At 45.5% G+C, this 14962-nt stretch overlaps 1 protein-coding gene across 1 annotated transcript in view; it reads right to left on the bottom strand.

The window, feature by feature from the left end:
- The window catches only part of LOC109470815 (somatostatin receptor type 5-like), a 34326-nt gene that overhangs the window by 9028 nt on the left and 10336 nt on the right, over positions 1-14962 (bottom strand). Inside the window, 1 exon segment of the mRNA XM_019769905.1 lies at positions 1-881. This exon segment is cut by the window's left edge and continues 34 nt beyond it. Within this exon segment, the coding sequence (XP_019625464.1) occupies positions 1-705 (705 nt within the window). The 5' untranslated portion in view covers positions 706-881.

Raw genomic sequence — 14962 nt, 5'->3', positions numbered from 1 at the left:
AGACAGTCCGTTGAGGGTGGATTTCTTCATCTGTTCCCTGGTCGTCTGTATGATGAGGTAATACGAGAATATGACGACCACGAGCGAGCCTAGGAAGATGACGGAGACGAGGTACATGCTGTAGGCCAGGGCGGAGCCTCCACCGCCCCAGTAGAGCGAACAGAAGTGTTTCCCTGCCGAGTACGTGAACATGCCGAACCCGAACAGCGGAGGCACACAGCTGACGAAACCTGTCCACCAGATGAAGGCGATCAGTTTCCACGCCCGCGACTTTGTCACTTTTGGCGCGAACGGCCTGACGATGACAAAATACCTGTCCACGGCGACGCCGGCCACGGATATGATAGACACGTTCCGTAAGGAGACAGCCAGAAAGCTGGCGAATTGGCAAAACTCTCCGCCGAAGGGCCAGTCGTCGGTCACGGTGGCGGCAATCACGAACGGCACCACAGCCAACAACGTCACCAGGTCCACCACGCTTAGCGACACGATGAACATGTTGGTGACGTTTCGCATCGTCCTGTTCTTGTAGACCACCAGCAACACACACGTGTTGAGAATCACCCCTATGATGAACAGTATAACGTAGGCTGTGGCCTGCAGCCCGATAGCGGCCGGGGAGAGCCCAGTTCCCGTCTGCGGGCTCACCGCCGTCCGGTTCCCGACCATGGCGACAGTGGTTACGGTCCCATACTCCTGTGTCATCCAAAACCACCTGCTTCTCACCTTCTTTACCTCAACAACGTCGTTTGACCAGCCCCGTCTTGCGTAGAAAATCTCCCGGTTAATCCTGGCGGCATTCCGGCACTCACGGGCGGCAAACCGAGGTGCGGAACGTCCCGTAGTCAGTCCACAAGACGTGCGATGTCTTCATAACTCACCTGGAAAGGAAGAAGAAGAAAACACAGGGGTCTCAAACATGGCCATCTCGGATTTGTTCGCCTGAAAAACGCCGCCTGGTAAGCCGGCGGCAGGCAGCCCGCGCCAGATTGAGTTTCAGGACAACCTTTGACTGAATCTAGGAGAGAAGAATTAAGGTCGTAATTGAAGTGGATCAAGTAACGGCTATCCATGGAGCATGCGTAAATACCGTCCTGTGTATCCAGGGCTCGAAATACGTTCCCCACATACCTCCACTGATGCAGGTAACATTGGAAATTACTTGCTCCAGGCAAACTTTACCTGCAACACGTGCTCAGACTTTGAGAAGTATGGATCATACTAAAAACTGTTCAGAAACCATTGCCATAATTTTTATACATTTGTACACTACTTCTTTTATACATTTGCACTCTATACTTGGTAAAAGTAAATGCAGCAAATAAAACTCAACATACACCCACATGTATACATAAACAGTTCATGTCCCAGTGCAGGTTAGATGGAGGTAGACATCAGAAATACCTGCACAGCCGCAATTTTACACGCACAAGGTGCAAAAGTACAGATGCACCCAGTATTTCGAGCCCTAGACTATCGCTTGCCTGTGAGGCCCAACTGACATCCTTTCTCAACATAAACATTACGGACAGGACGGAAGGAATATTCACAATAAACAAGGGCCAAGGAACACCGGGAACAGTTCCGACATTCGTGTCAGAGATCCCAAGAAAATGGCGCACAGATTTCACTACACATAGTTCTCCAACTCTGTAGCCTGGTATCCAGTCTTACGTGATTGGGGATATTGGGGTGTTCGGGCAGGTTGTGTCTTCGGGGGCTCTAATAGCTTCCCCCGCCCAGTGCAACAGGCCGTCCCGGTAGGAGAGTTACGCTAATAAGCTCGGGGATTTGGTTTGCCCCCATCACGTTCGTGGAGGGCTAATCAATCTCTCGTGAAACACACACCGGGAAACCTATGTGAGGCGGGCGGGACAGAGCTCTTGCGGCCCCGACCACGATCATGCAGACTGGATACCAGGCTACCAACTTTGTGGGTCGACCCAAACGAACTAGCGCCGTGCATGGCAACTCATTTTGTGTCTCGTTCTGCACATTTGGCACGCACCATTTAACGACCTTACCTATCAGCAAATACTCCACCTGCAGAAATGAGCAGTCAGTAACGGTTCAAATCAAAACAGCTCGACTGTGAGTTAATTATAAATAGGGGCACTAGTACGCTCCGGCCACTGTGTACTATAAAACTGACAGCTAGCTAACTTAGTTGAGTTACCAGGCAGTGTGCCGTTCTTTTGAAGGGAAACATACACATACTTCCGTGAGAGTTGCGGTAGTTGTGGAGTGAACTGTACAGTGAACCCACACATGTCACTGGAATTTGTAATAAAATGGGGCCAACGTCCGTGTCCATCAATACTAGTCGGTAGAGCTCCTGTCACCGGCAGACAGACTCAACCTAGGTGGGATTACACTGTAGCAGCGAGTTCACTGAGAATTTCAAAACAGAAGACGTCCAAAATGTTTGACATACAGAAGAAAGACGTGCCACAGTAAGGACCTTACTTACCCACAAACAAAACAGCGACAACCTCTGCCTACCGGCAACACACACTCCACTGTCAGGCCACAACAACAGTAGTAGGTCCTACTGTGTACTCTTCCCACCTCTCCTGTGTGTAATTGGTGCGTGTTCCACATGCCACGCGAGACTGCAAGTATATTTTTGCACAAGTCAATGGCAAATAAGTCCGTTGACCCCGCATTCTTTTATGTGGTACACAAAGGAGAGGGGGGCTTATACACTTATTCAAAAGGGCTTCGTCTAATATTTACCTTGGTCACAACTTTCTCCTTTGTGCCGTTCGGACTTTTATTGTGACCAGGGTCTATTCGTTCCACATGCGTTCCTAAGAATAGTTGGGCTCGGGCGTCGACGGGAAGGCGAGAGATTTGCATGTAGAGCAGGTGACAGATGTTCGAACCGTTTCCGCTGTTTGAAAGAGGGGGAAGGTCATGACTGTTTCTCTTCACAAAATGACGAGCGGTGACCTCTGACCTCGACGTGGGAACACAGAAGGGGCGACGAAAGCCGAGAGGGGGCTGAGGGCAAGGCATGACGGGTAAATCCCTTCACGGCTCCGTGCACCTGTATGGCGGCGTGGTCCCACTCCGGGTACGGTTACACGTTACAGATTCTGGGCATGGGAAATTATCGTGCAGAGGAACGTCCAAATGAGCCCAAACGCCGTTCTCGATCACCGGTTCAAGAAATAGAAAGTTTATTGCAAATACATGCCCGAGGGCTAATTGCAGTTACAAACAACATAAGAAAGAAAATACAGTGGTATGTGAGACTATATCTACGTCTAGCATTATACTATATTCTACAACATACATGGTACTAGTTTTACTGGGTTTGACTTCTTCCTTTTAGGCACTGGAAGACGAATTTATCCACTTCTTCTATGATTATGTGGGTTCTTTGATTTTAGTAGTAAAATTGCAAGAAACTACCAAAATCGACCGCATCTGCGTACACATGTCCCTCAACCAGATCGCTGACAGTACATCGGACAAAACCAGACCAGAACGTGACCTTGAGCCATATGATCCCATATGTAATCCCTGAATATCACTGGCAATAGGTCATACAAACACTAAGGTCTCACTAATGTTTGAGCATTCGGAGTTCGAAATCCCTTCATATTCACAATGGCAGACGACATGTCTAGTGCCTCCAAGCATGCGGATGTGTGGTTGATAGGTGTTATATAATTTCTCACTTCAAATACGACAGATTTCAATAGACTTGTTGCTACAGATAGATTTTTGATTATATATTTAAATGCAACAGCCCACACAATGCAAAAATAGGTAGATACATAAAAGACTGTTTTGTTATTAGAAAGAATACTGATTTGCTGTCACATGTACCCATAAATAACTCCGCCTGATTGTAAAGCCTAAGCTAACTTTTGATTATTTCTTTTCTACATATAAGTTGTTAAGTTTTATTCTATACCTATCTATTTTACTATGCTACTTACTGTTACCTATTTGCCATACAATGTACCCTGTACAATTGTCGTGCAATAAAGTTCTTCTATATGCGATATGGGGTATTTTTCTGGGTTTTGTACGTATTTCAGATGGGATGACTCTTTTCTAACGGTCTGGTGAGCTGCCATACGTAAACATAGCATGGCCAGGGCAAAAGATACGAAAGCAGGAAGAAGTTCTGCTGCAGTACCAAGGACAGCCACCAGGAGGCCCACATCTCTTTGTATCAGTTCCGTACTCGTAGTAGTAGCTGGAAGCCGTGAGCACACTGTCACAATCTGACTCTGATAGTCCACAAAACTTCTCCATCTCTGGAATTTGACATTTTACATTTGACGAAGAAGTCAAAATCACACACCTACTTGGACATCACCTTAGTGACATTCTTGTCAGAACTTGGATCCAATCCTGTGTCCGCGGGTGCCTCGTTACCCTGGAATCCAGAACTCGTTTTCCGGGCCGCAAAAGCCCTTCGCCCGTTGGTGTAAAGTACCGCTACGGGGGAGTCTAGCCCGGGGGAAGTTTGGCTGGCCGTACGGACAAACCCCTCGGGCTCAACTCCCCCGTAGCGGTAATTTAGATAGGCGGGCGAAGGGCTCTTGGCTGCCGAAGGAAAACGGCTAACGGCCCGATACTAGTTTGGCATCCAGGGTAGTGCCTCGTTAGCCTGCTTACACAGCACATCTGGCCGTTATGTTATATTTGCCTGCCTTAGTCAGAGATGACAGATCCCAAACATGACTCTCAGCCAGGACAAGACAGTGACACAGAGAGACAAATTCCTCCGAGCAGATGTGTGGTGAGTTACTCTGTCACACACCAATGACTGTCCTACGGTCCCCAAAGCGATTTCTGGGCAGTATTAAAAACTGGATTTTCAAAGTCAATTTTCTGGTCCTTTTTAAAATGTAGTACGTTCAATCAACCCTACCCCATACCATACTGATACCTGTGAGGCGAAAATGTGATGTCGCTGACGGAAAACGGTTACTTGTTTCGTATGGTAGGCTGGTTCTAGATATTTTTTTTATTCCAACATGTAATCACCAGTCGTGGTGACGACACACTCAAGTTTTTTCAACTTATATCAATGCCGCCACCAACACAGGGGCCAAAAACATGACAGGACAATACACCTGAGCTAAGGGAGGAAAGCCGTGTAAAGTGCCTTTCCCAAGGGCACGAGATCGGTGGCATGTCAGGACTCGAACCCGGGACTCTTAGTTCCGAGTCGCGCACTCTGCCGCTACGCCACACGACCCCACTAGCTATTTCTATGCGGTACCAAAAATTCAAGAGTAGCTTGTTTAGAGGCTATTTCAAACACTCCATGTAAGAAATGATAACGAAAATGTGCTACGAAATGGCAGTCAATATATATCTGACGGATTTTCTCATCCAGAACCTTTGTCGCCCTGAAATTGCATTGGATGCCTTTAAAATAGACCTGTTGTACGGCATTGAGGAGTTCTTGAGTCACCGTCACACATACAGGCACTTCCTAGAGGGTTTAGATGAACAAAAGCGGTGTATCAGTCTACAGTGAATACAGTAACATACCGGGATAAAGACATTCAAAAGAACAGCATACCAAGGCATTTCATACCTACGCCTCCTCCTAGAGACATTTCAGGTATTTCGACTCATCTCCAAGCAGATCTTTTACTGGCTGCAAAGACAGTATTAAATTGGCCAGGCAGTATCCATTTGCCATTTGTCAACCAAGGTGGACTGGCGTAAAAAGATACCAGTACAAAAAACTAAGTCCGATAAAAACGCCCCAAACACGTCAAAAATAAGCCAAAACCCAAACCTCTGCTTGGAGAGTAACAGGCGACTACTCCAGTTGCTTTTCCCGTTCATACCTTCTCTTTCCTGTCTGTCAACAGAACTTTTAAATCATAGGACGTGAAGGGTAATCTCCAAGCAGATCCCTATCGGTGGCAAAAAAGACAGTATCAAACTGGCCAGGCAGTATCCATTAGCCAGAGAAGCTCCGCGGCCACCGCGGTTGGTGGGGATCAGAACAAAAAAAACCCGGCCATATATAAAAAGGCAACGATCATTCCCCACAACCTCTGCTTGGAGAGTAGTGAAGGGACCTGGGTCTGGTTACCCCCTGGTATCAACGTTGGGCGCTTCTTATGGCAATGGCGGCCGAAACACTGATGACAAAGACGCCTTGATACGACAAATGAAAACGCTTAGCAAACCTTCAAGCAAATGAATGCCAATAGTTGCAGAGCGATGTTTCTAGCATGACAGGGTCACGTTCAAACGTGTCCATGATACCTCTATCAGGCTTCGGGAGGCGGCTGGCTGGCAAGAGTAGAAATTTACCAAGTGGACTGGTAGCATGCCAGGGTCCGCTAAAGAGTTGTCTCTTTGGCAAATTCCAACTCTTCCAGCCGTTTCCCGAAGCCTGGTAGAGGTTACATGATACCCACCATGCAGCTCCCAGAGATGCCTCAGTCAGCTACTGTATAACCTTACACAGGAGTGCAGACGGGGAAACTCAGCACGGGCAAAAGAGGCGACGACTGGCGATGTTATCTGCTTTCCACACGCGTCCACGGGTCATGTTCAATCCGGCGACTAGTCACGAACATGGCGAGCAGCTGACAGGATTGTCTCTCCGGATTCGCCGGGCTTGCCGAAGTGGAAAGATGACAGACCGTGATTCAGCTGTACGTAGTGCCGTACCGTGTATATATAACCTCCGCCTGTGTTGGCCACGGTGTGCGCCGTCACACTAAGACCACGCGATCCCAAGAATGTTGACACGACAATGGCCTACAGTGACCAGAAGGGCGTACCCGTGACCCTTAATTTCCGTGACACAGACTCCCGAGGATAAAGCCCCTGTCACACAGCGCCGAATACTAGTATGTCCTCACGAACATTAGCCGAACTCCCCCCAACCGGTACCAAGAAGGTCGGGAGCAGGTCGGCTACTGTTCGGCTGCGCCAGCTGAATGTTTAAAACATTCGGGTGTGGAACAGAGAATCGACCACGGTTGGCTGGTGTTCGGGAGTAGGTCGGGACGAATTCAGGTTGAATTCAACTCAAATTTAACTCAACTTCGATTCGCATCTAAATCTGATAAGACTGCTCCCGCTCTCCAGCCAACCCTGGTCGGCTGGTGTTCGGGGGAAGTTCTGAATGTGTGACAGGGGCTTTTAAAGGCATCCAATGCGATTTTAGGGCATCAAAACTGGAAATATTCTGATATGAATAAGGCAAAATTTGTCATATGTTATATACTGCTTCACAAAAGCACATTTCATACTTATGGTATTTAAACCTGCAGAAACAAGCCCCAAGATGAGTCCTTTATTTTCTGGGCGGTGCCCTAAAAATCATCCCAGGGCCATTCCAGTAACTATTTTCCCTCAGAATTTTGGGAATTTTTGCTCATGAGGGTCAATATACACTGGGCTGGGATAGTGTGGTTTCAACTCAGTGTGTAGACTAGAAATTATAAAATTATATATTTGGCTTTGAAAAATCAGATTTCCAAGCCCTACAAACTGCACTGGATGCCTTCAAAACACTTTCCACTGACTAACTGCTGAGAGGATTCGACCTTTCACGCTCCCTCAGGAGAAACAAGGACTTGATATTTACAACACGACAGTGACCGAGAGGAAATAATCGTCGTTATCGTAAAATGATACTGAATAATTTCATATCATGTCAATGTGAAAGAAATAAAATCATTGATCAAGTTGTCTTGATGAGGTAATCGTAAAATGATACTGAATAATTTTATATCATGTCAATGTGAAAGAAATAAAATCATTGATCAAGTTGTCTTGATGAGGTAATCGTAAAATGATACTGAATAATTTTATATCATGTCAATGTGAAAGAAATAAAATCATTGATCAAGTTGTCTTCATGAGGTAAGGCCATGTTGATTTGATTATATGGATGACATCCTCCGGGAACCCCAAAATTGATGCGCACGTGCGAATAAAAAAAAAGTTTTGCAAAAAAAAATTGTTTTCATTATGAAATCTACGTGGTCATGAGGGTTGAACAAATGGGACAGAATATGGTTTGGCGAATAATCTAATCTTCAAGTTCATTTCCTTACAATTTCGTCTTTTTTCGTTTGATTTTGGCATTCTACGACATTGGTATAGTTTTTATTAATTTTTTTTGTAACTTACGGTATATTTTTGCTCATTTTGCAACTGTTTTGTACGATTTACAGTATGGTTAAAAACTTTTTTGGAAACGGCCGAAAATTCATGCGCGCGCGGATGTCATCCATATAATCAAATCAACATGGCCTAATCGTAAAATGATACTGAATAATTTCATATCATGTCAATGTGAAAGAAATAAAATCATTGATCAAGTTGTCTTTCATGAGCTCCATGCGGCACCGCCGACCCCATTCCACACGTCTCTCCGTCACCCTTGACCTTACAATGTCATCACAACAACGGCACGACTAATGAGTTCAGAAGGTTAGGCCACAGCAAGTCAATTTTATGGATGACTCCGATCTAATGCGAGCGGGCGAAAAAAAGGCGAGCCGAAAAAAACAAGGTTCCTACATTTAAAAATTTTGACTCAATCATTGTACAAATGGTTTTGATTCAGTGGGAACATCACATACACACAGCCAGGCAGCATTACATATCACTGCATCAAAGTAAGAAACAAAACATTAAATCAGAGCCTTTTCCTCTCTTCGTAGTTATCTGCCATCCACCTTACGGCATGGCAACAGACATCTTTGCCGATTTTCGGCATGTTGACCACTGTCAGAAGGCAACAAAATTTCTTGTGTTTTTTTTATAAATCAGGCGAAAATTAATGCGCGCGCTGATGTCATCCATAAATATTACTTGCTGTGGCCTTAGTGTCCGCTGCACTGACACGCAAACTAAAGATAACTTCAGGGTCAACCTTTCGTCAACCATGTATCATTTCCAGCAAACCGACGTTCAATGTTTTATCGACATTGTTTTCAGTCTGATCTCAGGGCGGCGTGCAAGACAAAAATATTCTGGATGAGGAAATCTGTCTGACATTGACATTTGCTGCCCTTTCGTGGCATATTTTCGTCATTATTTTATACTTGCGGTGTTTGAAAAAGCCCCAAAACATGTTACGCGAGGAGTCTCTTCATTTGGGGTACCACCATTAAATACTAGTACTAGCTAGAACCAGCCTACGCTACACATTTGTGCCTCCCAGATATCAGCTTGATGCGTTTAAAATGACTTTTTGCAAATCCAGCTTTACTGCCCTAAAAGGCCATGTTGATTTGATTATATGGATGACATCCTCCGGGAGCCCCAAAACTGATGCGCGCGTGCGAATAAAAAAAACGTTTTGCAAAAAAAAAGTTCTTTTCATTATGAAATCTACGTGGTCATGAGGGTTGAGCAAATGGCACAGAATATGGTTTGGCGAATAATCTAGTCTTCAAGTTCATTTCTTTAAAATTTCGTATTTTTGTCTTCGTCAGAAGGACTATGAAATTGTCTCGCCGGAGTGTGGGGAACTGCGGATTTTGCGTTATAACTCTGGAAGGCATGATTTGACGTCCATGATTTTTGGCAGGCAGATTACCGCTGTTCAGGCCAAAGTCAAGTACAAGTTTCGGCTTCGTGGGGGGTCCGTGCGTCACGTTAGTGCACCTTTTGTGTTTGTGGCTTGTTAGCAAGATAACTCAAGTATTTGTAAAATGTTGATTATAATTCTTGGTGTGGTGCTTACTATTGTCGGGACCAAGGTTAAGTTCGTTACTGAGCTTCGTGGGGGGTTTCGTTGTGACTACAGGGGGCATTTTGTTCATTTTTTTTGTGAGCAGGATAACTTTTGTATGTGTGGATGGAAGTTAATGAAATTTGATAGGCATGTTACTGTGGTGGTCTCCAAGATTGAGTTCAAAGATGAGAGTCGTGGAGATCTTTATGTCCCCGTAATAGGACCTTTTGTGTTTAGAAATCCCCCACCTACATCTGCTTGGAGACAGCCGACAGCTGGATATAGCCGGGGGAACGCCATAATGGGATGGGATCAAATGACGTTACATTGAGGGATTGTACTATAACTTCAGCAGGGGGAGGATAGGTTGGACATATGTCAGGTTATTTTCTACGGCCACACCAAGTAATTGCTATGGATGACGTCCACTGGAGACCTTAAAATCTAATTACCTTAAATTTAAGGCAAGCGCGCAGTAAAAACACGAAGGGCCGAAAAATGAGATGCCTAGATTTGGAAAATACTAACTGTAGAAGTACAAATGTTAGGACACAAAGAACACAAGTCTTCTATTTGTCAATAAAGACAAATTAACAAAACAGCAGCCAGTAGTCACCCTGTTCTGATTCTTTCCTTTATAACATCTTCTCTTATTATATTTTGCGGCGCTGTCGTGACACTTTCAACACAGTAAGAATTTCTTGAACGTTTTTTTTTCAGTAACAGTCCAAACTCAAATAACGTAGGGGGGGGGGGCTAACACGGGTAACGACGCATCTGTATAATCTGCGGCAAACCGTTTCAGGGTGTTCTGTACCATAAAAATAGTACAGAGATTCTTTTGTTCTTTAGACCAAATTGATTATTAAAAAGAGTGAAGAATACGCATGTTAATTTCTCTAGAACGATGTGCCTCTGACGAAGACATGAGATCTCCGACCTCTAGTTTCGTTTGATTTTGGCATTCAACGACATTGGTATAGTTTTTATTAATTCTTTTTGTAACTTATGGTATATTTTTGCTCATTTTACATCTGTTTTGTACGATTTACAGTAAGGTTGAAAACTTTTTTTTTTGGGAAACGGCCGAAAATTCATGCGCGCGTGGATGTCATCCATATAATCAAATCAACATGGCCTAATACGTCTTTCTAGAATTCTGTGTTGTGATGTGAAGTTAATAGATAGCCGCATACCGACCCCTTGCCCTGTCCGACCCGGGCCCACAACACCGTCAACTCTCCCTTCAGGGGTCCTGTCTTAAGGCACAAGGTCAGGAACATCAATAGGCAGGCCAGATGTTTCTCTCACTTGTTTGGAGCCCAAACCTCTACGTTATAAATCATGGAAAACCTTGATCAGCACGCTAACTCTAGCCTCTACCAGGCACCGCGGATCGCTGGAAAAATAGTAGAAATTGGCCGAAATAAAGGGATAGTATTCCAGAGAAGATCCAGCCGGCCATAGAAGATCCTATTTGCGACCCACGGAGATTGGAGCTTCTATGGCCATGGATCTTCTCTGGTATACCATCCCTTTATTTCGGCCAATTTCTACTATTTTCCAGCGATCCGCAGTGCCTGGTAGAGGCTAAGCTAACTCCACACAAGGACTCGTGTACAAGTTCCTTACTTCAAGTTTTATACGTACTTTAAATCAGGCTCGCGCTTTTATGGGACTTGACAACGCAAATATATCGGGAGTAATGGTAGTTGAAACTAGTAGTGTACTAACAGGGCGCTATTGCCGCTATGAAGCACGATATGGCGCTGAATTGCCTCTGATGTGGCTGTAAAATACGACAGACTTTCAACTGTCGTCAAAATTAGTTCTCCCATCCTCTAAAATAAAGTGTAAGTCTACAGATGTCACAAGACAACGTCCTTCCTCACGTAGCCTGGTCTCCAGTCTATCGTGGTTAGAGCGGGTTCTCTTCGGGGCTGCAGGAGCTCTTCGCCGCCCGAATCAGCTAGGTTCCCCGTTAGGTTTTGCACGACGTATTCAGGCTTATCAACTGACGTACAAAACTGAAACTCCCACGGGGAGACCAGTTGAGCTGGGCGGGGAAAAAACTACCAGAGTCCCGAAGAGAACCCTCCCCGACCACGATAGACTGGACGCCAGGCTATTCCTCCCGTGACTACAGCAAAAAAACACAGGTCAAGAAAGGGCCAGCCCCGAGGCTATTTCCCACACAGAGACGCAGTGAGTAGTACCAACAAAAACACGGCTAGTGTACCCACATGGCTGTCACAATGGCCTCTTGACTGGCGAAAATATTCATTCTTGTTTGCAATGGCCACTGAATAGCCTGTGTACACACACACACTGACAGGGCCATACAACTGGCATAGACGTTCGAAAATCCGCCCAAACAAGCCCACATGCAGGGAAAAACTTCCCCTCTAGTGTGTAATGTCTACAATTATCGCTCACTTTAAGTGGCGGGTACAACCGTAATCTTTCTAATCTCTGACCTGGCGATATCAACCTGGCAAAGAAAACATTGACGATCAGTTGAATGAAAAAGGTTGTGACTGAAGCTCCCATGGCAGTATACTGTTGAACACTCTCCCCAACTTGAACCTGACAACTGAAAGGGAACCATCAGCGCCGAGCTGTCCACTTCCACGTGTTTCTTTTGTCCTGCGTGTCAGGTCGCTTGATCCAGCTGTCATCGATACTGACTCGCCCTGAATGTAGACCGCTGTCTTGACGCTGTACCAAGTGGTCACTCGACGCCGTAGTCTGGTCGGAGGACGGACATCCGGGAAAAAAACGCCCGGACAATCACGGCAATACAGTGAGGACAGTAGCCTCTACCAGGCTTGAGGGCGCGGCTGGAAATAGTAGAAATTGGCCAAATAAAGAGATAACACGACGAGGGACTTTAGCCATCCAGTTTACAGTGAGGGGCTGACAAACTGTAAACTGGATGGCTAAACTCCCTCGGCGTGTTATCTCTTTATTTGGCCAATTTCTACTATTTCCAGCCGCGCCCTCAAGCCTGGTAGAGGCTAGGAGGACAGAGGTAGGTATAATCTCCAAAAGTCCAAGCAGATCTTTTGGTGGCTGCAAAGACAGTATCAAATTGGGTACCATTTGCCACCCCAAGTTGGGTAGGCGTAAAAAAAACGATACCAGTACAAAAACGAAAGCAGCCCCCTAAATATACGAAAAAAAATAAGCGAAGCCTCTGCTTGGAGAGTAAAAGAGTCGTCCTGTCCCGGGACTTGGCCTTTCTCCAGACTAATTTGCTGTGACAAGTGTATTCTATCATATCACGAGATGGTAGGCAGCAATGTCGTGAACTTCCATGTGGTTGTATGGTACGAGCCGCAAATTGTAGCACACATGGGAGCAGCCTTTGTAGATCATTACACGATCGATATTTGAACAATTTCGTGGGAAAGAGTCCGGAATCTGACGCTGATAAAGGAAAGGGCCGCCGTGAAGTACTGTAATGACGGAGTAATTATTCCAGCCTTCACATGTGTGGTTTTTATTTGTTCTTGAACCGACACAGGACCTGGTTCTGTCGAGGATCGAACAAGTCAGCTTTGCTAGTTTTGAAATGAACCATTGTCCTGGAGTATTAACATAAAATAATTCGCGGATGTACTGTGGATAGGGCAAGCGGAAATATGACTCTTCTCTCAACGAAAATGACGTGAATCATTCGACAATCGACGGCAAATTTTGTACGTGATAGCTCATTTGACGACTTATACAAGTGTTTACAAGTCTATCAAATGCTATTATGCTAGCCAATCGTCCAGAAGTCGCTAGTCAGAGTACATCACTCACAGTAAAGCTTGCCAATTCAGAACGTTTCAAGTAAAAAAGAAGCACGTTTCTGTAAACCAAGAATTCTTCTTGAAAAATTTAATCAAAGTCTGTCTTTTGCAACACTAATGATAAAGCTGTTTTGAGATACATTGGTAGAATGAACGCCGACGTCCTTGTCCTTCGTTACGAGAGTACTGTATTAACATGTTTTGGTTCGGGTTGGCCAAGTGTTCGCTAACAAAACACCACGACTGTACCCCAAACATTTTTGACTCCAGATATCGTGCTAGGGTTGGCAGTTGGCACCGGCCTTCTCTCGTCTGACAAGACATTTTAGCGGCGTCGAAACCTCCAAAACTGATACAAACAAATCCTCGAGTCCCCCAGACTACCGTTTTACGCTTTCTAAACGCCGTGAAAAACCCCCGCGGCTAGGCAGGAGTTGTTAACCGCTGTGGTAAAGAAAATTAGCCACTTCTCACCTTTACGGAGGAAAACAGGCAGCTTCACGTGTCCAATAAAAGATCCAGACCCACTCAGGTGCTCAGGCGAAGGTGTGTGGTGCCAGCACCTCGCGGTGAGTCCGAGCAACCGTCGCCATGTTGGTTTGTGACAGACCCGTCTGACTGGTTAGGTCCTGCTGGCTGCACCCTCTCACCGCATCAGTGACGACAGCAACCAGCCTATTAGTAACCACTCAAATCACGCTGCTCTCAATGCCAATTACCAAACCCGTCAAGCTTTGGACAGCCTCTGACAAAAGCGACCCCTATCTGTAGATGGCAGAGAACTGCAGGTTGACGAGACTGCGGATGTCAGTGTTGCGGGGATACAGAGTGAAGACAAAGCTCGGCGGTGTGGCGTGCACATGTAAAACTATGTCAGATGATAAGCCGCTCACCCACCGTGTGCTCATTTACCATTGTGTACTTAAATGGTAATCAAGGGTTAGTGCGTCTAGTTCTGGACGGGCGGTACCATGGAAACAACACGTTTGTGTAGAGTGTATAACCCCTCTAAAACACTGGGTATCATGCTTACCTCACATTACAACATAAAACTTAGTACATAAAACTATCAGAATTTACAGTAGGGAGTGCTATGAGATAAGTAGGTACAGTACTTTTTTTACCTTCACCTGTTTCCAGCATTCATGTGTCCGTCTGTCAATACGATAACATGCCCGTAGCCCGGATTTTGAATGGGGGGTTCTTCCCACTGTTTGAGGGGACCTCGAGCGCCGAAGGCGCGAGGTTCCTAGGGGGGGTCCGGGGGCATGCTCCCCCGGGAAAATTTTGAAAAATGAACCTTCTAAAATGGCATTTCGTGCATTTTTGAGAGGATTTCCAAGAAAAAATCAGGAGATAAAGTTTTATTCAATAGACAAAAGGAGCAAGTTTTTCTATGATTCCAGTCCATCTTTTCAAGAAAAATCTTGGACCTTTACATAAAAAGTGGACCAAAAAGTGGACCTTTGAG

This window comes from Branchiostoma belcheri, unplaced genomic scaffold (genome assembly GCF_001625305.1).
Source record: "Branchiostoma belcheri isolate BF01 breed outbred unplaced genomic scaffold, Haploidv18h27 scaffold234, whole genome shotgun sequence".
Taxonomy (NCBI): Eukaryota; Metazoa; Chordata; class Leptocardii; order Amphioxiformes; family Branchiostomatidae; genus Branchiostoma; species Branchiostoma belcheri.
This window is presented reverse-complemented; position numbering and strand designations above follow the sequence as displayed.